Source organism: Dothidotthia symphoricarpi (assembly GCF_010015815.1).
Source record: "Dothidotthia symphoricarpi CBS 119687 unplaced genomic scaffold P153scaffold_2, whole genome shotgun sequence".
Taxonomy (NCBI): domain Eukaryota; kingdom Fungi; phylum Ascomycota; class Dothideomycetes; order Pleosporales; family Dothidotthiaceae; genus Dothidotthia; species Dothidotthia symphoricarpi.
The window spans coordinates 46,979-70,647 of record NW_022985009.1 but is presented as its reverse complement, the minus strand read 5'-3'; the positions used below and the strand labels follow the sequence as shown (position 1 = coordinate 70,647).

The following is a 23,669-nucleotide window of genomic DNA, read 5'->3' as shown; positions in this document are numbered from 1 at the left end:
TCTCTCCGAACTGGTTGCAATTGTTTGATGGTCCGCGCGACTTAACATGTACGAGGGGTGTCAAACGCGTTGGGTCACAAGAACCGCTATGTGAAGGAATATCTTTTGACTTCGCAAGTACTTGGGAAGCCAGAGCCGCCGTTGCCTTGTTCTCTAGCTGTGCTCTCATTCTCTTCAATCATCTCATCTTACTCGAAATACCGACCTGGCGTCGTTTGTTAATACTTCAAAACTATGGCACCACATGAATACGCAGAGGTACGGCTTGGTGAACCACACTACGCCCACTCATCGTCATCAACAGAGGTCGAGTCTCTGGTGGGAAGGGACAAAGAATGGTCAACACACGAGTACCATAACAAAAGAAACATTATATGTCCACCTCTTCTAGGAGCATTGCGATGGGTTCTCGTGATCGGACTACAACTCATCATCATCGGTCTGTTAGCGAAAGAGCAAGGACTTCTCAAAGACTCGAAATGGTGGAGGAGCAGCACAACAAGCGCAAACGAAGTCGGTGGTGACATTACGGGCTGGGGACCACACAGTAAGTATCGAACATCACGCATCTCGTCAAAACGATCAGACCTTAACACGTCTCAGTCCCAACTCAGATCACAAAATTCCAAATCAACCAAACTTTCGCACCCTCCAACACATCCGAATTCTTCAAGCCCGAAACGCTCCAAGCCTGGAACGAGCTCATGCCCGGTACATTCCTCCCTCTCTCCCCACCCAATACGAACAATCACTAACCTACCAACCTCACAGTCGGCATGGGCTTCCAGCAGATCCCCGACCCATCCACGTACCACGACCTCCCCACGCCCATAATCTGGCCCAACGCCACCGTCTACACAACCTCCATGACGCACCAGCTCCACTGCCTCTACGCAGTCGTGCAAGTCTACAGCGCCATGAAGTCCGACCACGCCCTCGAAGAAGACCACCACTGGCACATGATACACTGCTTCGATTACATGCGGCAGGCGATCATGTGCAGTGCGGATATGGCGCTCGAGGGCCTGGAGACGACGTTCCCGGATCATAATGGTGGGAGTGATGGGTGGGACTCTAAGCATGTGTGTCGGGATTATAGTAAGGTCAGGGAGAGGTTGGAGAGCGTTAGGGCGTATGATGATCAGGAGATATTCTGAGGCTGTGGATGGCATGTTGGGGTTATCTGGAACGTATAGCTTAGATGAGCCTGGTCTACGGGTTTTGGAGGAGTTCATTTCGCTGTCGCAAGGTGGACAATCATGCCGTCAAGATCATGGATGCTGGGTAAGAGGATACATGTTCAGTGCTTCGAGTAAGTACTTTAGGCAGGTAGTGTTATTATGGTTAAACTCCTTCACTTCAAAACATCTTTCAGAGACTGGACTCTTATGTTGTTGTCACATTGTCGAGTAAAATCCAATGAATACGCGTACAATTGAGGTCTCCCTCCCTGTATGTTCCAGCTGTGGGAACCTACGACTTTGTTCTCAAATGAAGTTCTCTTAGTTTGAATTCTCAGAATTGTTTGGAGATTAGATGGAAATTAGAGGAGATTGAGGCGTGTCGCCAATAGGATATATTTTACCAAATTTATTTCAATCTAGACATGGAGTATAAAAGTATGTTGGAACTCTCCAATGCTTCAAAGGTTGGCAATACGAATTGTTACCAGAACACCGACCCCAAGATCTTTGGTTATTTGTTAAATTGATACTTACGAGATATACCATTTTCACGAGACTAGCAGCTTCGTATTCACTCTTTTTACAACACCCATTACCTACCCTGAATAAATACCACTGGTCGTTCTCAACCCCTTTTCTCCAACCCGTCACGATATTTACTTGCCCACTCACCCACTAAGCCTCTGTAATCTTCCGGTCCATATGGTTCCGTCATCTCCGCCAACGCAGTCTTCTTCCTATGACTCTCCAACCCAACATCTTTCAACAACATATCCACATATGGCACCGCATCGAAGACAAAATCTGGCAACCTATCTCCATACCCGCACGGGTACCTCCACTTGCCGAACCGCGAATGCAGTACCGTCTCCCAACGCGCCGTCGCCGGAGAAGCCAACCGCGCCAGCTTGCCGTCAAAGTACGCCGAAATCCAGAGCGCCTGTGTCTGTGCGCAGATTGATGTCGTAATCGTCGAGATCATGCCGGCGAATACGATGTTTCGATTCTGCAGGGTTGATGGCGGCGCGATGAATCGATGGAGAAGGAAAGGCTGGTTTGGCGTATCCTTCTTATCTTCACCCTGTTTGGGTCTGGCCGTGATTGGCTGATCTTTCAGACGAGGAAACTTTGCGAGGATGGCGGCATCTGCTTTTTTGACAAGCGGATCCGGCGTAGAAGAGTAGTGCGGCATACCGAGCTCAGCGAGAAGGCCAGCTGGGAGAAAGGTTATCGGCGGGCGTGACTTCCATCCTGTTGCACAGAAAAGAGCGTCCGTCTTGATGTGTTCTCCGTTCGATAGGTGGACTGTTTTCTCCGAGAGATGTGTGACGTCCGCCAAATGAATACGAATACTCCCGTTACGAATGAGTTCGAAAAAGTCCGTTGGGTAATTCAGAATGCTAAGCCCACTCCCTACCCAAAAGGCCGAGTTTCGCGGTTTCAACTTTTTCATCTCAGGATGCTTAGGGTCATTATACCCGTTCAATGTTACCACGTCGTCGCCCAAGACTCCCCAAAAGGTATCAACCATCTTCCGTCCCAGCCACGTACCATGAAGAAACCGTCTCGGAGACGCGTATCCATCTTCGTCGCCCCAGACACAAGGACTCATTAATTGTAAACATCTAGTATGGACAAGCTTTTCTAACCATTTCTTTAACGGTGTGACATATGCAGGAGCCATCCATACTGGCCCACGTCCGGAGTTACGAATGATCATATCCACGGGAATTCCAGCGGTAGCGTACGCATATGCCGCGTCCCACGCACTCTTTGCTCCACCCAACACCGCGACGCTTCGGGCCGTTTTGAGCGTACCTGCGTGAAGAGCGAAATCTTTGGAGTGGAAGATCGGGGAAGCGAAATCTCCCTGGCCAACGAATGTTGGTACGTGCGGCTCGGAAGTCAGACCCGTGGCGACGACAAGTCTCTTTGCATTTATCATCGCCTTTTCATTCGTCGTAGTATCGGTGATATTAAGGATCCAGCCCCCAACTTCGACCTTCTCCTCCACGGACTCCACACATGTGTTGAACCGAATGCGCTCGTACACACCAAACCGCTCAGCGTATGCAGTCAAATACTCATGTAGAACGGTGCCTGGGATGTGCTCGCCTGGTGAGACGCCGAAATTGGCAGTGTCCATGGGAAAGTCGCTGTATTCATATGTCCCCAGCATGTTGTTTGACCTCAGACCAGGATACAACCGGTCGCGGCCCCAGACGCCGCCCACGCTGGATGCATTGTCGAGGACAAGGATATCCTCATGTGGATGTAATTCGAGGTAAGTTTTGGCGGCAGCAAGGCCGTACCAGCCTGATGTCTGTGTTAGTGATTGTGCGTGACATGTGTGGCAAAGAAGACCAGGAATGAACAGCTAGTCGTCCGGTGAGAGAAAGCGTAAAGAAAGATTCGACATGTCATATCGTTCGCGCAACTCGGATGGACGTGCGAACGTGAAAGCTAGTTTAGGAGATCAACACGAAGAGAGTTTGACATGGTTGGACAATCTCCACTTAAACTCGGAAACCATCTAACGGACTTACCCGCTCCTACAACGACAAGATCAAACTCATTCATAGTTTTGCCCTGTTGCGAAACAAAAAAACTACTCGCAAGCATCGGAAAAAAGCAAAGGAGGGTACAGCTGGGGAAGCCGAGGGTACTGTCAATAAATCGGTAACCTCTGCGGCACAGCGATGGGCGGCTGCAGACAAGGTTCGAATCCTTCCCACATATTTCCAAGGAAAACCCTTGCCGATCATTTCAGTTGACAAACTCTCCCGCTCCGCGACAGTCTGTCGGGTCAACATTGATATCGAAAGGAAATGGTTCGATGAATTGGAAGTTAAGATCTGTAGGCCCTCGTATCCACACTCATGCGAGTTTTTTTTTGGAAGTCAGTCTCTGTAGATAGGCGACTCATGGCTGGCACGTTGGATTCAGACTCAGCGGTTCCACCCTTGAGCGAGACTTGAGTCAACCAAGCGCGGCATGTGGGCGAAGTGGCGATTGGCTGATATCTCAAGGGGGGATTGTAATAAGACTGGGATCACACACACGCGTCGTTTGGTTACCCCAGTGTGCGTACGAGGGCGCTCGTGTTCTCTGAACGCCAGGGCTATCCAGCCGACATATGGTTCACGCGTACCGAGTTTCGTACAAAAAAGCAAGTGAACAACATGCACATATAATTGAGGGGTTCCTTTCTGGACAGATGTAAGGCTGCACTTGGGATTGTAGGTGAGGAGCTTGAATGCTGTAGCTTACATACTGTAGTACAGTGCGGCGAAACCCTAGCATTCTGAAAACACGGGATCCCTTGTCCTTGGGTCATCCGATTTAGGTGTTGATGTTTTCTTTTTCTCCAAACTGTAAGATGTGGGTGTATTCGTAGATTTGGTCACCTCTCCGGCCCTCAATCGAGTTAGCACCGAGTTTCCCAAATCGATAGAAACGTGCATACAAAAAAGCACCTCGGTTTCATCATAGATAAAGGTGATCTGATATCCACATCTGTTTCAAATGCTTGCTTCCTCGAGTAAGTCGAAATCTCCAGTGGGGAAGAGCAATCGCAACACGTCCCAAGAGATTCGCCAACACTCGCCCAAGGCATCCACTGTTAAATTGGTTCAGATCCAATAGATCTACTAAGAATGAGACGGCCGATATCTCTATGTTGTCGACGTAATCGGCTTTCGGCATAGCGTTAGTAAATTGAACCAATAGTCGACACGAGCTGGTCCAAATCGTCCTGCTGGTCGCATCCCTCTTCCCAAAAAGCCCTGTAAAAGTATGCGTATTCATCCATATCGGGAGTTAGTCGAAGGATCTAGCCAAAACGCCACATAGTGATAGTCCTTGTTACTCAACATAAGAGAATAGACAAAATGTACCGCGCCGACGCTTCGTGGTTTTCCAGTCCTTAATCAAGCTCGAGGACCAAAGGAAAAGAGAAAGAGAAAGGAACACTATGGCGAGTTCGTTCACGATTGAGGCCTTCACCCTCTTGGGTGTGGCTATCTTGGTCATTGCGCTGAGAATCGTTTTGCGCACAAACTCAGTGGGCGTGAGAGGCCTCCAGATGGATGACTATCTCATGTGCGTTGTTGCTGTTCGTACCACCTCCTTCGTTTTGGTCCCTCATTCCAGCCTGTTGGATTTTAGCTTGAACAACTTGGCTGGTCAGTGTCTGACTGCAACACAGGTCATATATTCCTTCGAAACAATAGCAGCGCACGCAGTTGGCGCGAAATGGCTAGGCCTGGCGAACAATGGTATGACGGACGAGCAGCGGCAAATGCTAAAGCCGAGCTCAGAAGAGCACAGGCTGCGTATTGGCGGATCCAAGACTCAACTTGTGGGATGGAGCCTTTATTCGCTCACCTTGTGGGTATTGAAGATTTGCCTATGCCACTTCTACTCGAGGTTGACAACCGGACTCCGCCATCTTCATATGCGTGTGAAACTTGGCTATGTTCTGATCGCCTTAACATACGTTGCGACAGAACTATCCATTCTGCTCGGCTGTCATCCTTTCAGCCATAACTGGCAGATATATCCTGATCCTGGCAGTACGTTACCGTTAGATATCAGCCCATTATTTCCTACAGCACTTGCTGACAACTTCGTAGATCATTGCCAGCCCGCTATCTCGAGGATCGACCTCTATGTTACCGTTGTGCTGAACGTGCTAACGGACATATATCTGATGTCGATTCCAATGCCCATGATCTGGACGGTCCACCTAGAGATCAAGAGAAAATTGTCTTTGATCCTAGTCTTCGGTGGCGGTGTATTTGTTATGATGGCAGGAATACTGAGATGCGCATTGATCATCCGAGATCCCGTTCGAGGCGCTGAAGCTGCTGGTAGCTGGGCCTGTCGTGAGACCTTCGTCGCTGTCATCATAGGTAACATACCTATGATCTACCCGCTCTTTCGTCGCAGTATCTCCAAGGTATATTCCTCGGCAGGGCTCTCCCGTACTGGCCGCTCCTCGCACCGTCGAATCGAGGGCGACTCGCTACCTCTCAATTCCAGCTTGGTCAAGCCCGGACATCAAGGGAATGTTTGCAGTGTTCATGCCTTACCGACAACTTGGAACAACGACAGTGGCGAGTACGAGGAGTGGAACAGTGAAAGATCGTTACGCATGAACGCTACAGGCCCGAGTTTAGGCGGGATTCAGATCACGAAAGAGACGAGCGTGCGAGTAGAGAAGGCAATCAGGTAACGAAGACTAATACAAAACATATATGTGCACGACCTTTAGCTGATCTTCTGGGTGTTGATGTTCGAGGGAACGAAGCGATGCATCTTGCCAATTCTCCGCTTTCTACTTCCTCTCATGGTACCCTAAAGTCAACTTAGCGCCTGGGCATGCTCGAACAGATGTAAAGATTCATCACTGTTCTTTGCTTGATTTTTCTTGTTCTCCTTTCTCACCCACACGGCACCGCCACACCATCGAGATGCGACGTTCCAAGCGTACCGCAGCCACTAACCTGGTGCAGCCTCTAACGAAGAAAGCGCGTTCCTCTAGTCACCAACAAACCCCGAATCTTTCTTTCGATGACGCAATTCAAGATGATGAAATTGATATGTGTGTTGGAACCGAGGACTTGATTGTATAAATTGCTAATTCAATGGTAAGTACCGCTCGCAATGCACGAGAGTCGCCACTCCTCCGACTACCCGGCGAACTGAGGGTACGTATCTGGGAGATCGCTTTTGGACGACGAACTATTCATCCTCGAGGCAATGGGGAACAAAACTGGCAGAATCGTCCCCGCTCATCTCAAAAATGGGCTATCACCTCTTTCGACCCATGCGAGGAACTTTTTTCAGAGGGCGAGGTATACGAGATGAGCTTGCAAGGCGAAGCAGACGCCGCACCCAACCATTGGAAGCACCCGAAGATGAAAACATATTGGCCACCCCTCAAGCGCCACAATTTCGAGGGTCTCCACATCTGCGCTAGATGGCAACCCCGAGATCTGGTGCGTGACGAGTGCCTCGTACCGATCATCAGCAAACAAATATACAATGAGGCTATTCCGGCGGCTTGGAAGTCCATCACCTGGTCCTTCATGCATTCGGGCAACTTTGAACATTTTCTGAAGTCTCCGCATACCCGCTTGGATCTCGTCACTCAACTGAGCATCATTCAGTATAGCACGGGCGGCGGGGCATATCAAGATTCGTGGACAAAAGCCATGGCGTCCCGTGCTATGTCGGGATTGACTTCACTGCGGGGATTGAACTTCATCATTCGCAATCACACGTACCGTGACCCAAGCCATTTCCACCCAGGCTGTGACACACGTCCGTCAACTGTCGACATCATCAACAACCCTCCTTATTATTGCCAGCAGCTTCCATCCATTATACGCCGGTTCCAGCGCTTTCGTCTCGAGAAAAGCCGGACGACCGTGCTTGTGACAGGCAACTACTGGGAGCACCAAGCTGATGATATGAAGACGCCGTTCCCGGTGTCCCAACGGCGGGAGATGGCAGAAGCAGTGCGGACTCAACTTCTCCAGAGGAAAGAAGAGAAGGGGAAGACACAGCCAAAGTGGGCCAGGAATACAGAAGGCACCCGTCGATCTGCCCGTATTCTTGCACAGAAGGGAACGAGCACTTGACGGGAGGAATATGCCTGACGTACACACAAATGTTGAGACTGCGTAATGCATAATTCCATATAGACTCCAACACACAGTATTTACAGCCCTTAGGGCTCTTTGAATTGCATAGCTGAGGAATGTCAAAGAGGTGAATAGTGGAGAGCTTCCCCACGTCGACTGTGCCACCACCGCTGTGCCGCCAAGCAAATTACCCGCCGTCAGGTTTGACAACGTGGGACAACATAAACGCCGACAGCCCACATACGGCCTGTTAGGCCACGTAGAAGCCCTAATACTATTCTAGTCTACTGACGTTGCACCGCCTCTGTAAAGTTCTCTGACAGCAAGTTGGCATGAGCTTATATTTGCACTACCCACTGTAAACATCGATCCGAAAGGCTTTGGGATGCAGCAGAGAGGCGTATGCGGCAAAGTCGGACAAACAGATGTGAACTACGTGGCTTCACGCTGTAGCGTGTTGGACCTAATGGTGAGAGTGGAGGTCATGACGATAACTTCTTCCGAGTCTGCCTTGGTGGCTGCCTGGAAACACCAGCAATCACAGATGAGAGACGTAAGGCGAGACGAGTGGACAAGTGGAAGTCACTTCTAGTGGGGACGCGCATTGTTCCACACTACATGATGAGCTCAGACATATCAGGTGGCTCGGCGGAGGACCACCCTTAGAGGCTTCTTTTCCTGCGTCAGAGTTAGCAGAGTTTGAGGCGAGACAAGCAGAAAGCTTACCCAAAACACGAAAATCTTCTGCGTACCCCAGTCCCAGCGATCCTCGTCGTCCTCTAGCGCTATGTCAAAAGCCCACAGCAGCCTCGCGAGAATGACTCGCATCTCTGCATACGCGAGTTTCATCCCGATGCAGCTATGCCTTCCCACGAGGAAAGGGCGAAATGCAGACATGTTGTCAGTCTTCGGATCGGGATTGAGGAAGCGCTCCGGGATGAAAGAGTTGGGGTGTCGAAAATTGTACGCTTGGCGATTCGCAGGGAACTGGTTTACAGCCACATACGTCTTGTTTCCGTCAGTCAAGCATCAGTGATAGATATTGGGAGAGGAGGCTTACACCACCCGGCACCCATTGCCCGCAAATTGTGTCGCCGCCCTGAGGCACGGTTCTGGGCACGCTTATACTGACTGGTGGACTGAGGCGCAGTGCTTCGTTGATGACTGCATTCAGATACGGCAACCCCCCTGTACTAGCAATCACGATGTCTTTTTCTGCGCTGAATGTGCTCCGGATCTCCTGTGTCAGGCGATGCAAAACGCCCCCACTCTGCACCAGCTCTCTGACGACAGCCGTCAACGCGCTTGACGTCGTCTCACTCGCCGCGAAAACTAAGATTGCCATATTGATCTCCCATTCTGCATCTGAAATTGCAGCCTTGCTCTCACTGTGGTTCTTCGTCGGTGTCACAAAGTCTGGTCTCTGTGTATCAAGCGCGAGTCTTTTCTGGGCTTTCGCTGCGCTTATATCACGATGATCTTTCATGCGTTGAATTACTCGTTTCGGAATGATGTAGCGAAGTAGCTTGTCAAAAGGAGGATACGCGTTGATGGAAGCAATGAGTGCGAGGCCTTTTCCGAAATCCTGCGCTATGGCGACCCAGGGATGAGCCTTGCCGTTCTTCAAACAGCCAAAAGACTCGCCGAAGGAGAGGTCGCCAGAAACGTCGAAGGTGAGATAGTGGAACCACTTTTCCAGGTCCAGGGCTGTTTCTTTGCCTCGTTGACCCGATGAACGGGCCCTGAGCTGCGTCATAAAGGCGTCTACATAGCTCTCGATCACGGGTGCCTGGTCCCGCAAGCTCTTGTCAGAAAACGAGTTGGCAAATGCGCGACGGAAGCGGGCATGGGCGTCTTCATCGTAACCCATAATGGAGTGTGGCTCGTCAGGCGATGCTTTTTTGAACCAGGTGCGATTTCGTTGGAAAGGCTGGTGGCCAGGTCGACTCGCGTAGATATCGTTCCATGCTGTACTGTTGGCGTAGGAGAGCTCGTTAGGGGCTATGCGCACGATGGGTCCGTATTTGGTGTGGAAGTCTTTGAGGTCTTGATGTAGTCGACCTCGATGAGTTGAGATTACGTAGGATAGGCGGAAAGATCTCCAGAGCAATGGTCCAGGGTAGCGACGGAGGGGATGGAGGAAAGTGTTATAAGAGGCGTAGAGAAGGACGATCTGAGAACAGTGTGAGTATTGATGTTTTGCTTATTAGCATATGTCGATGTCGGGCTGAACACCTTAAATTCACTTGATGGCTCCGGGTTGAAGGCATAGGAGAATGCACGTACAATGAATAGTGTTGCTATGAGTTTTACCCATGTTACTTCACCGGCAAGGAGCAACGCCAGCTTAGCCCCAATTGCATCTACATACTGATGGGCTAAGCTCGCCATCGTGATGTTTAAGGTCAGCCAACAGACTGGTCAAGTGTTGTTGAGGTCTAAAAAGGGTTTAGTTTAGAAACTTTGCAATGGTCCTTGTATTCTGTATAGAGAGTGTCGACTACGCATCCAATTCCATATCATGTTGTAAGATGAGGAAAGGTGACGTCGGAGTTGAGCGCGCTTTAGTAAGCGCCATAACTTCGTTACCCCTTTCCTTTTTTGGTCAAGAAGCACGTCTCTAGAGCGCTCTATGAACAGAACTTCATCCGCATCGTTCAGGCTAGACCCTCACAATAAGATTAGTCTAGGTATCTCTGCCATTGCCCGACGTGTTGAGCATCTTATCTCATGCTCGGACGATTTCACACACGCGCCGAACTGCTCCGAGCCATGCCCAATTCAATAACAAAGCTGAAAGCCCATTTTTGAATGAGCATGACGCGTCTATTACTGAAAGAAAGCCACCAACAGCCATGCTCGAGTGTACAAGGGATAGTGAGGATCTTCAGGCCTAAGCTCGTGAATCGCCTTCCTTCGCAACCGAGATACCCAAGGCATGGCTAGACATGGATCGTCTCCCATGACAATGATGTGGGTAGGTCGGCAGCTGGGCACCCTGTACGTTACGCCTACCAAACATCAACTGACCGAGTTGCATCCGCATCGTTGACTCGCATACTTTAGATGCAGGCTCTAGAGATGCGTGCTAAGCTCACTGCAGGCCTACGCGAAGGTCGTAAAGTAAGCTAATTGCGCCCTTTTGGTGGCCTTGCAGTAGACTATCAGGGTCAATATCAGCCTTTTGCTATGGCCTGCGGGAAACAAGTCAGTTTTCCGACGATATTTTTATACCTTAATTTGCTGCCGAAGTGGCCTGGTGTCACCTCTCCACTGCGACGTCCAAACGAATGCAAACCGCGAGAAACACACCCACCACACCAAAGCATTCAAGACTCGAGAGTGCAAGCGACTCTTCGTAAGGGCGATCATCATTGACTTTGCCACCACAATGCTTCGCAATCACGACACTACCAGCCGCGCCGTGTGCAATCATCCTTTCTTCGGGGACGGACTCGGTACTCCGCCCATGTGCTTAGGCGCCGTGAGTTAATTAGCCTGCATTCAGTCCGAAAACGGGGTCTTTTCGATATCACATTGCATGCCGCTATGGGGTCATTTGCCATCTTTGTGGGCTTTTGTGGGCTAATTTATCAAGTCTGCATGCATGGCGTCTGCAGTGCACGGACAGCGGGTGAGGCCTCCCGACCTCGTTGAGCTAAAAGGGAATACATAATTGCGGGTACTTTGTCGGAGCGCTTGGGTTTGTTGGACCCCAAGGATGTTGTTCCCGATGGCGCTCGCTGGTCCCTTTCGCGAGGCGGACTTGATGCTCTATCGTGAGCATGAACACGTCGTGGAGGCGGTGTTGCAAGGCCACCACGCCTCGAAGCTCCTAGTACCGACGAAGGCTTGACATTGGGAACAACGCCGCAAACATGCGGCTCGCTGATGAGCAAGCATCAATATCGCGCGCACAAGCCTCGTCTTCTACATCATCCTATGAGCGTTGACGGTGGTGCAGCCGTCCTACTTGTTCAGGCGTAGCGGCATTACCACCATCTACTCCAAGGACCGCCCTGCTGCACTAAGATTATCTCCCAGTTTGGCCGTGCGTGCCCGCTCACAGGGATGTGTGGTCGAGAAGGTTACCTTTTCCACATGCATGGCTCTAGCGCGCGGGCTGAACTGCGGGCGCGCTCTGTTTAACGTTGAAGGGCAGGGATGGTAGTATGGCAAAGACTTCCAATATAAGATCGTCAACTCCTCGTTGAGCTGGGATATCGTGGACTATCAGCCTCTACTTCGTACCGAACAAGTAGGCCAGACAGATTCAAAAGCGTCAATCGCAATTGCCATTGTTGTGTGACCTCCACCTCATCGCGACTGCCGTTTCTGCCTCACAGTCCAAAACACGCGACCGACATCACTTTCACCTTCATCTTCCTCTTCACCTCCTCGCTTATCCTCGCACACCACCTCGACTATAAATCTATCCCTCGCACGCTTTTTCTGCCTTCCCACCGCACTTCTTTTCAAACCCCGGCACCTATATCAACCTTTTCAAACCACCCCTGGACAACTCTGAGACAGACACCATGCTCTTCTCTACTCTTTCCACCGCCGTTGCGAGCCTCGCTCTCTTCACCGGCTCCGTGAGTGCCGTGCCAACACCCAATACCGCGGTCTACAAGCCTGCCAAAGACTTGTCCAGACTCGCCAAGCTGTTCCCGCAGAGCGATCTCCCGTCACCAACTGATGGCCAAGTGCTCAAGTATGTCGCCCTCGGCTTGGGTACGCAGAACTACACGTGCTTGACCGGAGATGAGAATGCCGTGCCTGGTACTACTGGTGCTCTTGGTAAGTGACCATTGCCTTGCACAGTCGTGCAGAAACATACTAACACTCACGAAGCCACTCTCTACGACATTGGCACGTCCCTCAACTACGACCCCATTGCCAAGTGGAAGATCGGCTCCATCTCTGCGCTCGCCCTCTCGCTCAGCGTGAGGCCCCAGCAGCTCGACTTGAACTTGAGGTCCCAGGGCTTCGAGCACATGATCGGCCACCACTTCTTCAATGGCAGCACACCCACCTTCTCTCTCGATCAGCTGGCCCAGCCCTACCCCGTAGCTCGTGTTGCCAAGGTCGCTGAGACGGATCCTCCCAAGTCGGCCTGCCCTGGTAACCAGGGTGAGGGTGCTATCAAGTGGCTGCTCCTTACAGACACCGTGGGCATCTCTCAGGGCGGCATCAACACCGTGTACCGCGTCGAGACTGCTGGCGGCAACAAGTCCGCTACCTGCAAGGGCAAGAAGGCAACATTCGAGGTCGCCTATGCCGCGCAGTACTGGATCTTCGGTCCTAAGTAGTGTCGTGATGGTACTCTTGAGTGTGCGCTATGTATGCAGACGTCGCTTCGACATCGTCACCTAATCTTCTTTCAATGTCTTTACAAGTCCGTTTGGACTGGTACTGGCACGGCCAGTGGTGTTGTACCTTGTTCGTCTGTCCACTGAGATGGATGAGCGGTAGCACTGAGCCTTTTTCATGTATTTACTTACCTTTTACCATGATACCCTTATGGCGTTTTCGGAGGACGGGAATGGGAGGCATCTTCGGAAAAGCAAGCCCTAGATTTACGGTTTAATACCAGACACTGAACCCTTTATCATCTGTGCCGACTTGCGTGATGGCTATCTCCTTGTAATCTGACGTCCGCAATCTTGATTATGCCATCCTCACGCAGCGACGACCCTCCCATACCCAAACCCCCTCACCCCATTACTAACCCACACCCCTTCGCCCACCTCAACCGTATCAATCCCAACCGGCTCCTCCATGCAAAACCCCTTCCCAAGCGCCCACCGCCGACTCGTCCCCCGCTGCCCCCCAGCCCCCACCTTCGCACTCCTAAGCGAATGTCCCCAGCGCCCAGCAAACGAATCCCTAAGTTCACCCTCATCCCGATTACGCCCCGTCTCCCCCTCCCCACCACCCCGCAACGTCTGCGCCGTAAACTCCCCACTCGGCACCCCCACAGGCGGCGTCACCCACCGCCCCCCACGGAACAAATACAGCGACGTCAGCGCGCCCTCGGTCAGCTCGTCGCACTCGTTATACAGCATCACCTCGCGATACATGCTGCCAGCGGGGTGAGCGGGCAGGGCGCGCTCGCGCGACGAGTCGTACATGGGGCGGTGTGTGGTTTTTAGGAGCGTGAAGGGGGTTGAGGGCGTGGGGTGCGTGTCGAGGCGGAGAGTCCATTGGGGGGGTTGGGGGAGTGTGGTTTGGGGGAGCGTTAGGGCGCCGCCTGTTAGGGGCGAGGGCGTGAATGGTTCTGGAGATGGTGGGTTTAGGGAGAGGGGGTAGAGTGTTGTGAGGGGGGTGGCGGGGAGGGACGCGCATTCGACGGTCATGTGGGCGGAGGTGTCGAAGAGGATGCGTAGCTTTGTGGTAGGGTTAGCTCTTCTCTTCTTTTTTCCAAGTCTTACTCATGCGCTTTTCGGTTGGGAGTAGTTGTTCCACGAACTCACTTTCAAGGGCCCTGTCTTCCCGCTCTTCTCCACTTCTGCTAAGAGCTCGTTGTGCAGTCTCACACCGTCTGATAGCCGCGATGCTACGGCGAAGAAGTCAAAGTGCTGCGCTGCTTCGAGCATGCGGTCGCGGTGGTAGGCGAGCATGTAGAAGGGCGAGGGGGCGATGAAGTTCAATGTTGGGAGGGAGTTTTCGGCCGAGATTAGGAGGAGGGGGTCGTAGCGGAGGGAGGTGAAGAGCTGGAATGTTGGGTCTGGGGAGGTCATGGTTGTGGTTGTGGTAGTGGTTGTGAGGGGGCGAGTGGTGGGATGGGATGGGATGGAAGGGAGGGTGGTTGGATTTGTTATGTATAGATGGAAGCTAGATTCGCGGCTGTGATGCAGTGAGACGTGGCAGCAGGATTGCGCAATTGAGAAGATTGTGGATTGTATTTTTGTATGTGGAGGTTTTCGGCCCTACGCAATCATGTCGAGGCTGCGGGATGCTCGGCACTGGGATGGGATGGGACTGGGACGGGGAATGGCAGCGCGGGGGGAACGTCGAGCGGCGATTCGTGCTTGAGTGCTCGTGGTGAGACGGTATTTCTGTGTAGAGAAATGATATCAGAGACGTTATCATAGCGAACTCGCCGCTGATGAGGAGCAGACGAGTGCTGGCCAATTGATGACGTGGGACTTGGTCAAAGCGGACCACCAATTTCTGAAGCAACTTCCAGCTGCCAACGTCCACCACCGCCATTGAGCTTCCCCCCTCCCCTCCCCTCATCACCCAATCCACCCCTCATCCCCGCCATGGCCACAAACACATCCAACGGCGCATCGTTGCCCCCCACCGGCCCGGGCCCATTCCCCGTCTCGATTCCCATCGAACCAGGCACAAGCTCGCTGTGGGACCGGTTATCGTCGTGGGCAGGCGAGAACAAGGGCGTTGTCTACACAATCGCCGGACTCACATTGGTCGTGGGTGCAGGCGGTGTCATCTACTATTCCAGCTCCGACAAGAGCGGCGACTCCGGAGCGTCGGCGTCCAACAAGCGGAGGAAGCAGCGCGACCGCAAGCGCGCCAAGGAGAGGGCAGACCCCAAGGATGCGACGGCGACAGGCGAGGAGGCGCCAGCTGCGGGTATGTGTTGGTCGGACTGGCTGCGGATCTGAGCTGATGGTGTGACAGAGCCCAAGACGGCGTCAGTAGCGGCCACGACCGAGGATGAGCTGCCCGACGTCGACGAGACGACCGTGGGGACGCTCTCGGAAGAGGTATGACCAATTCTCACGGGATATTGCGGGGACTCGCGGATGAACACAGAGGACTGACGGGTAGCAGGATAAGAAGGACTACGCCGCCAAGCTCAAGGCTGCGGGCAACAAGGCCTACGGCGCCAAAGACTACACCCGCGCCATCGACCTCTACGGCAAGGCCATTCTCTGCCGCCAGGACCCCGTCTTCTACTCGAACCGCGCCGCCTGCTTCAACGCCATGTCGGACTGGGACAAGGTTATTGAGGACACGACGGCCGCCATCAACCTCGACAACGAGTACGTCAAGGCCCTGAACCGCCGCGCCAACGCATACGAGCAGGTCGAGCGCAACAGCGAGGCCCTCCTCGACTACACAGCGAGCTGCATCATCGACGGCTTCCGCAACGAGAACAGCGCCCAGAGCGTCGAGCGCCTGCTCAAGAAGGTCGCCGAGACCAAGGGCAAGGCCATCCTCGCCTCCAAGCAGAAGAAGCTGCCCAGCCCCACCTTTGTCACAAACTACCTGCAGAGCTTCCGCCCCAAGCCGCCACCAGCCGGTCTCGAAGACGACGCCGAGCTGGACGAGGAGAGCGGAAAGGGACAGTTGCGCAAGGGTCTCAAAGCCATGGGCACGAAGACGGCCGAGGGGTACGCAGAAGCCGCGACTGCCTTTGACCAGGCGCTGGAACTGGGAGACCTCGACGAGCATGAGGCGTTTGCGTACAACATGCGCGGAACTTTCAGCTATCTCAAGGGCGACAACGAGGATGCGCTAGCCGACATGGACAAGAGCATTGAGCTGCAGCCAACACTAACACAGAGCTTCATCAAGCGAGCTAGCATGCACTTGGAGCTGGGTAAGTTTGATTCCATCCAACGATGGAGTATAGTGAGAGCAGTGCTAACTCCAGCAGCCAACCCTGAAGCCGCCGAAGCAGACTTCGCCGCCGCTCTCGAGCAAAACGGCACCGACCCCGACATCTACTACCACCGCGCACAGCTCCACTTCATCAAATCGGAATTCGGGGAAGCCGCCAAGGACTACCAGAAGTCGATTGATCTCGACACCGACTTCATCTTCTCGCACATCCAGCTCGGCGTCACACAATACAAGATGGGCAGCATCGCCTCGTCCATGGCCACGTTCCGCCGCTGCATGAAGAACTTCTCCCAAGTCCCCGACGTCTACAACTACTACGGCGAGCTCCTCCTCGACCAGCAAAAGTACCAAGAAGCCATTGAGAAATTCGACACGGCCGTCGAAATGGAGAAGACCAGCAAGCCCCTCGGCATGAACGTCCTGCCCCTCATCAACAAGGCCCTCGCCCTCTTCCAGTGGAAGAACGACTTTGCCGATGCGGAGGAACTGTGCGAGAAAGCATTGATTATCGATCCTGAGTGCGACATCGCTGTCGCTACTATGGCGCAGCTGCTCCTGCAACAGGGCAAGGTTACAGAGGCGCTCAAGTACTTTGAGCGCGCGGCTGAGCTGAGTCGCACAGAGGGCGAGATTGTCAACGCGTTGAGTTATGCGGAGGCGACGAGGACACAGCTAGAGGTATGTCTTCATCTTTCACTCTCTCGTCGGGAATAGATAGCTAACAGATAAATCAGGTCCAAGAAAAATACCCCAAGCTGGCTTCGAGACTGGGCGCTATGGGCGGTGGCGCCGGTGGGTTCGGGGGCATGCGGTGAGAGGTCCCATGGGACGGGGTTTTCCTGAGGATGTGTGGGTTAAAAATGCATAATTCTATTGTTCGCTTTGTGGATCTTTTTTGGTCCTCCACCCCCGTTTTTGTGTGCCTTTGTATATTATTCGTTGAATCGAAGTGAATGGAAGTAAGTGAGTAAGTATGACATATTGAGACGTGAGAGGAGATGATTGATGTAACACAAGGCCTTTGACACAAACCCCTATCCACCACTAACGGCTAAGTTCGATGTCTTGACACTCTACATGTACCCTTCCCTCACAGGACATACGACTGCGATCTATCTCCTGTAAAGACGATAAATCCACACATTTACAAACGTGTTCGCGCGTCGTCCATTTATTTAATCTATCAATTATCCAAAATAGCATGGCATGGCAGGACTCAGTATCCCCTCTCGTTCTTCTACTACACAAACTCATCAGGAAGCAGGAAGTAGGGCTAGACAATACAATATAATATGATATGCTCTGTAATTCTGCACAAAGTACCGAGAGTAAACTAGACATGTGAATGCTCAATCACTACCAGCATTCCACCGCTCTCAACCACCCACGTAGTAAGTAAATACCCTTCCCATCCCATCCAACAGCAAAATAACTCCACCCCACCACCCCTCCACCCCCCAGCACCACGCGCCTACTCCCCACTCAACTGCAGGATAAGCGTACTAGCCACATCCAGAAACGGAAACGGACTCGTACAAACCTTATCCCCCTCCTTCCTTCCCACACCCACCTCCTCGGTCCTCTCCCGCAACACACCCTTCCCCCCCTCCCTCAACTCCCTCGCCAAATCCTCCGGCAGCGGCTCGCCCTCGCCCAGCCGGCGCCACACGCCCTGCTCATCATCCCACCCATCTTCATGATCGTGCAGAAGAGGGAGTTCAAGGGAACTATTAGCCGTGGACGAAGCCTTGATTTCGCGGACGAGGTTCGACACCAGACGCTCGTAGCCCGCGCACTTGAAGTCTACGACGAAGAAGTCGCGGTCGATCGAGTAGAGTTGTATGGACACGTAGATGTATACAGCTTCGTCGGGGGTGGTGTGTACGGGCTCGCCTTCCCTCACCGATATGCCTTCGGGTTGACTGCCTGTGCTGGCGTTGGTCGAGCTGCGCCTCCGTAGTTGGACGGGGTCGTTGCTCAAGTCGACGCGCGAGGAGTGTGTGGACAGTGGATGTGCGACGCCTGGGGGGAACATGCCGTCTTTCCGGAATCGTGCGTTGATCACCCATGGGTCCTCCGGGACGTGGTAGCCCCAGTCGTTGGTGTGGTTGTAGTGCCTCTTCTGCCTCCCACGCGATGGTTCTTCATTTGCTTCGCCGTTGCGTACGGAGAGCGGTTCACGACGCGGCGAGTCGGCGCGCGCTGGCGCATCGTCACCTTGTGAAGAATGGCTCGAGATAGACGAACCTCGAGAGTGACTCCGTGATTTTGAACGAACTTGTTCTTGTGATTCTTTTGACCCGCTGCGACTCCGGGATCCGCTCCCCCCACCAGCTTTCCGGATCTTTGGTACTTCCCAATCCGCACCCATAGCTTTCAGCGCCTTGAAGATGGCCAGCATCGCCTCAGCCGGCTGGTTTCTCGAGCGGATACCGAATTGCCACTTAGTAGGTCGCGCTTTCTTGGCTGGTAGAGTAGTCATCGGTTCCGGTCTCGACCTGTGGGGATCAGAAACTGCGCGGAAGTTTGGTTTCAGGCGTCGAGCAGATATCTGTCGTTGTTCTTCTGTCTGCTCGGAGGTGAGTGGCGGGCCGTCCTCGCCCTGAAATCGCTGCGGCGGCCTGGGATGGCCCTTCATGTACGCCTTGTGGTACTCGGTGAGACTGCTAGGTAGGATAGCGATGGTGCTGACGGGACTTCGTACGGCCGCAATTTGGCTGCTCGCATTCGACCCCTGACGCGTACGTTCTTGACCCGCCGGAGGTGGGATTACTTGCGGACGCGAGGCACTGGCCATTCTCTGCGGTATGGATGTGGCTAGATAGCTTTCGTGGTGTGTCGGTGGTGATTGCGCAAAAAACGGCTGGAGGTTCTTCTCTTGCGCCAGCAGTGCTACAGGTCAATGTCAGCGATGGGACGATGCATAAATATGAAAAAGTTGCCCAGATAGTCACACGTTGTACCACAGATTATGGTCAGAAGACATGAATCAGGGCACAGATAGCACTCAAAATAACAACGTATTGACAGAGAAATGACTTACGGTTCGACTTCATCATCTGATTTTCCCGAACAATCAGATAGGCGTCCTTGATCGCGCTGGGTTCATCACGAGCCAAAGCCTCCTGGACATCATGCTTTGCATATCCCATCGTTTTACCCAGCTTGGTGACAACGGTCTCGTGCAGCTTCTGCACAACCGGAGTAGGTTGCGACGGCGCAAGGCCCTGGGGATCGATGGCCTTGTTGGGATCGTTACCCGTATTGAAAAACTCCTGAATTGGCGGCTCGAGGTACACTGGGAGGTCTTTGGTGAACCAGGGATCTTGGCGAATTTCGTTTATAGTGATGCGGTGCACCGGGTTGACCATCAACATCTTCCTAATGAGGGAGACGGCACCTGGTGACAAATAGTTCGGGACGCTGTAGTTACCCGCAGCAATCTTCTTAAACAGCGTGGGAATGTACTCGTCGTCAAAGGGGAGACGTCCAACGAGAAGGACGTATAGAATGACGCCGCAACTCCAGACATCAACTTCCGGGCCTGCGTACAGCTTTCCGGATATGACCTCAGGCGCAGCGTAGTTGGGACTGCCGCAACTCGTCTTCAAGAAGTTTCCGTCTGTCATGATGTTGCTCAGTCCAAAGTCGGCGATCTTAACGTTGTAGTGATCGTCCAGGAGAAGGTTCTCAGGCTTTAGATCCCGATGCACAATCTTGTGTCTGTGGCAGTACTCGACGGCGCAAACAATCTGCTGGAAGAACTTGCGCGCCTTGTCCTCCTGCAGCCTCCCGTTGTTGACAATGTAGTCGAAGAGCTCTCCCCCAGCATATTCAAGGACCATGATAATCTCGGTCTGTGTCGTTATTACCGTGTATCTGGGGTACTTAGTAAATCGCCATGCTGTGCAGGCACTCTGAACCTACAACTTGATAATATGTGGATGCCGCAGCAGCTGCAGATACTGGATCTCGCGCTCTATTCTTCCCGCCATGTCTCTCGTGACCAGCCTCTTTCGATTAATGATCTTGAGGGCGACCTTCTGCCCGCTGACCTGGTGCGTCGCCAGCTTGACCTTACCAAACGAGCCCTCGCCCAGCGTCTTCACAATGGTATACTGTCCCAGTCGCTGACTTGCTTTCGAGTCCCGGCCCTTGTTCTCCGCGGTCAAGGGCGCGATGGTCTCAGCAACAAAGTCGACCGTCTTTGTGGTGCTGGCGCCTCCCCGCCGCGGGGCCGGCATGGAGATGGACAGCTCCTCCAGATCCTCATTGTCAATCATGGCCGACATGGTGAGGGCGACTCTGCACTTGGGGTGGTCGTGTCTGGCAGCCTTGCGTTCGCGATTGCGGGGTCTGGGGAACGAGGATGTGGTCGCGTCGAGAAGCCGGGATTGTGCTAGCCCACAGACAGCGTCAGGCACGGACTAACTCTACACAGAAAACATCAGCAAGTCCTCTGCATGTGAAAAAGCCCCGGCAGTTTGTTAGTGACTATCGGTCTAGTCAAGTCAGGAAGTCACTTACGTCACAGACGCAGCGCGCGACCGTGGTTCGGAGAAGCTTCAGAGCGAGGGTAGACCGCTTAGGCTTGGGTTTGGGCTGGGACCGACTCACTGCTGCCCCACTCACCGTGTTGCGATGGAGCCCATAGGGATCAAGGAATACTCGGGGATTTAAGGGAAGCGGTCGACGCTCCACGCGTGATGCTGTGCAGCTAGAGTACGTGACGTGACGTGACTGATCGGTGAAGAGTGCAAGGGACTTGTCGATGGATGCGCTGTGGAGGGTGGGGCGCCGTTATTCTCCAGAGCGAGGTGCCTATGCAGACGACGACTAGCCGAGCAAGTCAACCGGAAAAAAAGAGTCAGGACACAACAGGGCGGCGAAGATCGTGAACTGGGACCGGGCAGGTCGACGACGTTAAGCGCTGGGGTGTGGCTATCGTGAGCCCCTCCAGTGCCGATCGTCGGCCCTTATCTCACCTCGCTCACATCACTGCATGCACTCGTCTGAATGCAGGTTCGCGAGTGTTGAGCAGCTCGCGCGTCAAAGAGGTCTCAACAAACACAGCAGTTCGCAGCTCTGCCGTTAGCCTCAGCCTGATGACTTGCATTAAAGTATATTAAGAGCCTCCTCCCGCACCCGCCCCCACGCGATTCACCCTCCGCGTGACTCTACGTCACAGACGTCGCGACGTATTGGTAATGAACTACGATATCCCGTTGCGCGCCAGCCTTCCGATCTAGTATAGAGGAACGCCTTCCGCCCGCCTCAGGGTCCATCATCAAGTTACCTGAAGCAAAACAGGTGTCCCAGCCCACGCTGCTGTACCTCACGCCGCGCCGCCCCGTCGACAAACTCAGCCTCGCCTTCACTCGTCGAACTTGCGCTACTGACTTTCCCCTTTCCATTTCCGAAAACTCTTAGCAGAACAACCATAGCCACCGCGCTCAGTATACTGAGGCAGAGAATGCCAACCATGACCAGATTGCTTTTGCGGTACTTATGTAGCCCCTTGGAATCTGCAGGCCACCCCGTATACAACGCGTAGGTGGTGAGGATGCTGCCCAAGTTGCCCAGTCCGGAGACGAGTGCGCTGGCTGCTGCGACACCGACTTCGCCGTGGCGCGGCTGGAAGATCTCGTTTGTCCATGTCATGCATATTGGTACTGTTGGCCCGAGCCCAAAGCCAACCATCAAGAGTCCGCCGTATCGCGACCATGAGTTGCCGCTGCCAGCAAATGTGGTTACGAGCAGGCCAGTAATCTGGATCAAGACGGGCAAGCTGAAGAAGAGAGCGCGGTGGTGATGGAAACGATCCGAGAGCGGAGTGACGATGAGGATGGCGATGAGATCCATCTAGATGCGTGAGCTTCATTTTGGTAATGGATGATAGTCGACTTACAATCCAAATTGGCGCGGTCAGCAGACTCAAGTCGATGCCACTGAGTGTTGGGTTGATGCCTCGAATGATGACGGAGGCGTAGTTTTGCGTCCCGATTCCAACACCCACGACACCAAAATACATCATTGCCAGAGGCCAGAGTCTCCAGTCGATGAGCACTTTCCCAACGTCTTTCATATTCCAAGGACGGCGGCGGTACACCCTCGTCAGATCTTCATAGTGTATTCTGGCATCTTCTCCGGTGAGCGCTGGTCTGCTGTTTGGCAGGAATCGTTCCCAGCCCGTTCGCACTCGAACTTCGCCTGGCGGAAGAGGGCGATCAGGAAGCCACCAAAGAAGTGATATGCCGACTAGGAAGCCCACGATACCGTAGAGAAGAAACATCCACTGGAAACCAACAAGTCCACCAATTCCATCCATCTTCTGGAATCCGGCTGATACGAGACCGACTACCGCGGCAGATACCTGTGATGCTGTGAAGTACCGTCCAATGCGTTTTCCAGTTCGTGATGGCGGGTAGAAGAGCGTCAGGTAGTATGACATGCCAGGCCACATGCCCGCAATAACGATGCCGAGCAGTAGACGGAGAAGGCTACGATAGCAAATCAGTATACAGGCGTGTTCGTAGCCTGCCAATACACGCACTAGAAACTCCACGCAGCCTTCATGGCAGTCAAACACATGCCGATGATCCCCACACTAATGACAATCCTGCTCATCCAAGCATGTGGACTAGCTTTCGCCATGACCAGATTTGACGGTAAGTCGAAAATAACATAACACACGTAGAACAGCGCAAGACCGGTGGAGACCTGTTTGGGCGTCAAGTTGAGTTGTGAGGCGAGATCGTGGCCGTTGTCCAAATTCATGGTTTGCGCGAGTCCAATATTAGAACGAATGGCGGAGCACATGAAGTAGAGTATCCAAAACGCTGGCAGGATCCGGCGATCGAGCTTCCTGTACATTTGTCAATTGAAATTACGACCATACATGACTCTGAAATATACTCACGCGTAAACCTTTTCTATCCTGTCCACATCAACCACATCAGATCCGACTTCGACATCTCGATGCATGTTTTCCTTGGTGGGTGGACTGATGGCCTCCGGTGGGGCTCTCGTGGCTTCCGACGCCATCATGAGAACTCACAAATTTCGAATGGAGAAACTGAACGGCAGAAAGGTTCACAAAATATGTTGGGCAAAGTACATAGCATCGAGCGAGCTAAGCCGGTACCGGCTGATCGTATCGTCTTTCCCAGTCATCTGTTGACCATGCAGAGTTCGCCATTGTGTGGGGTGCACTAAGAGTGGTTTGGGGAACGTCTACGCA

The 23,669-nt window shown here is 53.0% G+C and overlaps 10 protein-coding genes across 10 annotated transcripts; 5 read left to right on the top strand and 5 right to left on the bottom strand.

Moving 5' to 3' along the window:
- The first annotated feature begins 22 nt into the window (after nt 1-22).
- P153DRAFT_330107 (uncharacterized protein) lies at nt 23-1,346 on the top strand. Its single transcript, XM_033665422.1, has 3 exons — nt 23-547; nt 604-711; nt 772-1,346. Exons 1-3 carry the CDS (start codon nt 235-237, stop codon nt 1,155-1,157), a joined length of 807 nt encoding a protein of 268 aa, XP_033528078.1. The 5' UTR covers nt 23-234; the 3' UTR covers nt 1,158-1,346.
- A 306-nt stretch (nt 1,347-1,652) lies between these two features.
- On the bottom strand, nt 1,653-3,628 carry P153DRAFT_362771 (FAD/NAD(P)-binding domain-containing protein). Its single transcript, XM_033667215.1, has one exon. The coding sequence runs from the start codon at nt 3,361-3,363 to the stop codon at nt 1,810-1,812; it is 1,554 nt and encodes a 517-aa protein (XP_033528077.1). The 5' UTR covers nt 3,364-3,628; the 3' UTR covers nt 1,653-1,809.
- A 1,498-nt stretch (nt 3,629-5,126) lies between these two features.
- Nucleotides 5,127-6,343, top strand: P153DRAFT_419597 (uncharacterized protein; the record flags this gene model as incomplete). Its single annotated transcript, XM_033672197.1, has 4 exons — nt 5,127-5,298; nt 5,392-5,758; nt 5,819-6,190; nt 6,228-6,343. The coding sequence occupies exons 1-4, from the start codon at nt 5,158-5,160 to the stop codon at nt 6,341-6,343; spliced, it is 996 nt and encodes a 331-aa protein (XP_033528076.1). The 5' UTR covers nt 5,127-5,157.
- A 192-nt stretch (nt 6,344-6,535) lies between these two features.
- P153DRAFT_96916 (uncharacterized protein) lies at nt 6,536-8,025 on the top strand. The gene is made up of 2 exons (XM_033673527.1): nt 6,536-6,789; nt 6,841-8,025. Exons 1-2 carry the CDS (start codon nt 6,659-6,661, stop codon nt 7,829-7,831), a joined length of 1,122 nt encoding a protein of 373 aa, XP_033528075.1. The 5' UTR covers nt 6,536-6,658; the 3' UTR covers nt 7,832-8,025.
- Nucleotides 8,026-8,470: 445 nt separating this feature from the next.
- P153DRAFT_352956 (cytochrome P450) lies at nt 8,471-10,225 on the bottom strand (the record flags this gene model as incomplete). The annotated part of the gene is made up of 4 exons (XM_033666408.1): nt 8,471-8,512; nt 8,561-8,842; nt 8,895-10,007; nt 10,121-10,225. 4 exons carry the CDS (start codon nt 10,223-10,225, stop codon nt 8,471-8,473), a joined length of 1,542 nt encoding a protein of 513 aa, XP_033528074.1.
- Nucleotides 10,226-12,372: 2,147 nt separating this feature from the next.
- On the top strand, nt 12,373-13,146 carry P153DRAFT_352955 (uncharacterized protein; the record flags this gene model as incomplete). The annotated part of the gene is made up of 2 exons (XM_033666407.1): nt 12,373-12,634; nt 12,689-13,146. 2 exons carry the CDS (start codon nt 12,373-12,375, stop codon nt 13,144-13,146), a joined length of 720 nt encoding a protein of 239 aa, XP_033528073.1.
- Nucleotides 13,147-13,515: 369 nt separating this feature from the next.
- P153DRAFT_419595 (uncharacterized protein) lies at nt 13,516-14,936 on the bottom strand (the record flags this gene model as incomplete). Its single annotated transcript, XM_033672196.1, has 2 exons — nt 14,311-14,936; nt 13,516-14,223 (listed from the first exon to the last, which is right to left on the bottom strand). The coding sequence occupies exons 1-2, from the start codon at nt 14,575-14,577 to the stop codon at nt 13,516-13,518; spliced, it is 975 nt and encodes a 324-aa protein (XP_033528072.1). The 5' UTR covers nt 14,578-14,936.
- A 128-nt stretch (nt 14,937-15,064) lies between these two features.
- P153DRAFT_392349 (mitochondrial precursor protein) lies at nt 15,065-17,627 on the top strand. Its single transcript, XM_033671142.1, has 5 exons — nt 15,065-15,433; nt 15,482-15,567; nt 15,635-16,406; nt 16,464-17,107; nt 17,164-17,627. The coding sequence occupies exons 1-5, from the start codon at nt 15,103-15,105 to the stop codon at nt 17,242-17,244; spliced, it is 1,914 nt and encodes a 637-aa protein (XP_033528071.1). The 5' UTR covers nt 15,065-15,102; the 3' UTR covers nt 17,245-17,627.
- A 273-nt stretch (nt 17,628-17,900) lies between these two features.
- Nucleotides 17,901-20,996, bottom strand: P153DRAFT_392348 (serine threonine protein kinase SNF1p; the record flags this gene model as incomplete). The annotated part of the gene is made up of 3 exons (XM_033671141.1): nt 20,357-20,996; nt 19,473-20,308; nt 17,901-19,321 (listed from the first exon to the last, which is right to left on the bottom strand). The coding sequence occupies exons 1-3, from the start codon at nt 20,719-20,721 to the stop codon at nt 17,901-17,903; spliced, it is 2,622 nt and encodes an 873-aa protein (XP_033528070.1). The 5' UTR covers nt 20,722-20,996.
- Nucleotides 20,997-21,522: 526 nt separating this feature from the next.
- Nucleotides 21,523-23,668, bottom strand: P153DRAFT_362766 (high affinity nicotinic acid plasma membrane permease-like protein). The gene is made up of 4 exons (XM_033667214.1): nt 23,349-23,668; nt 22,983-23,294; nt 22,338-22,929; nt 21,523-22,291 (listed from the first exon to the last, which is right to left on the bottom strand). Exons 2-4 carry the CDS (start codon nt 23,204-23,206, stop codon nt 21,722-21,724), a joined length of 1,386 nt encoding a protein of 461 aa, XP_033528069.1. The 5' UTR covers nt 23,207-23,294; nt 23,349-23,668; the 3' UTR covers nt 21,523-21,721.
- Nucleotide 23,669: the final 1 nt, after the last annotated feature.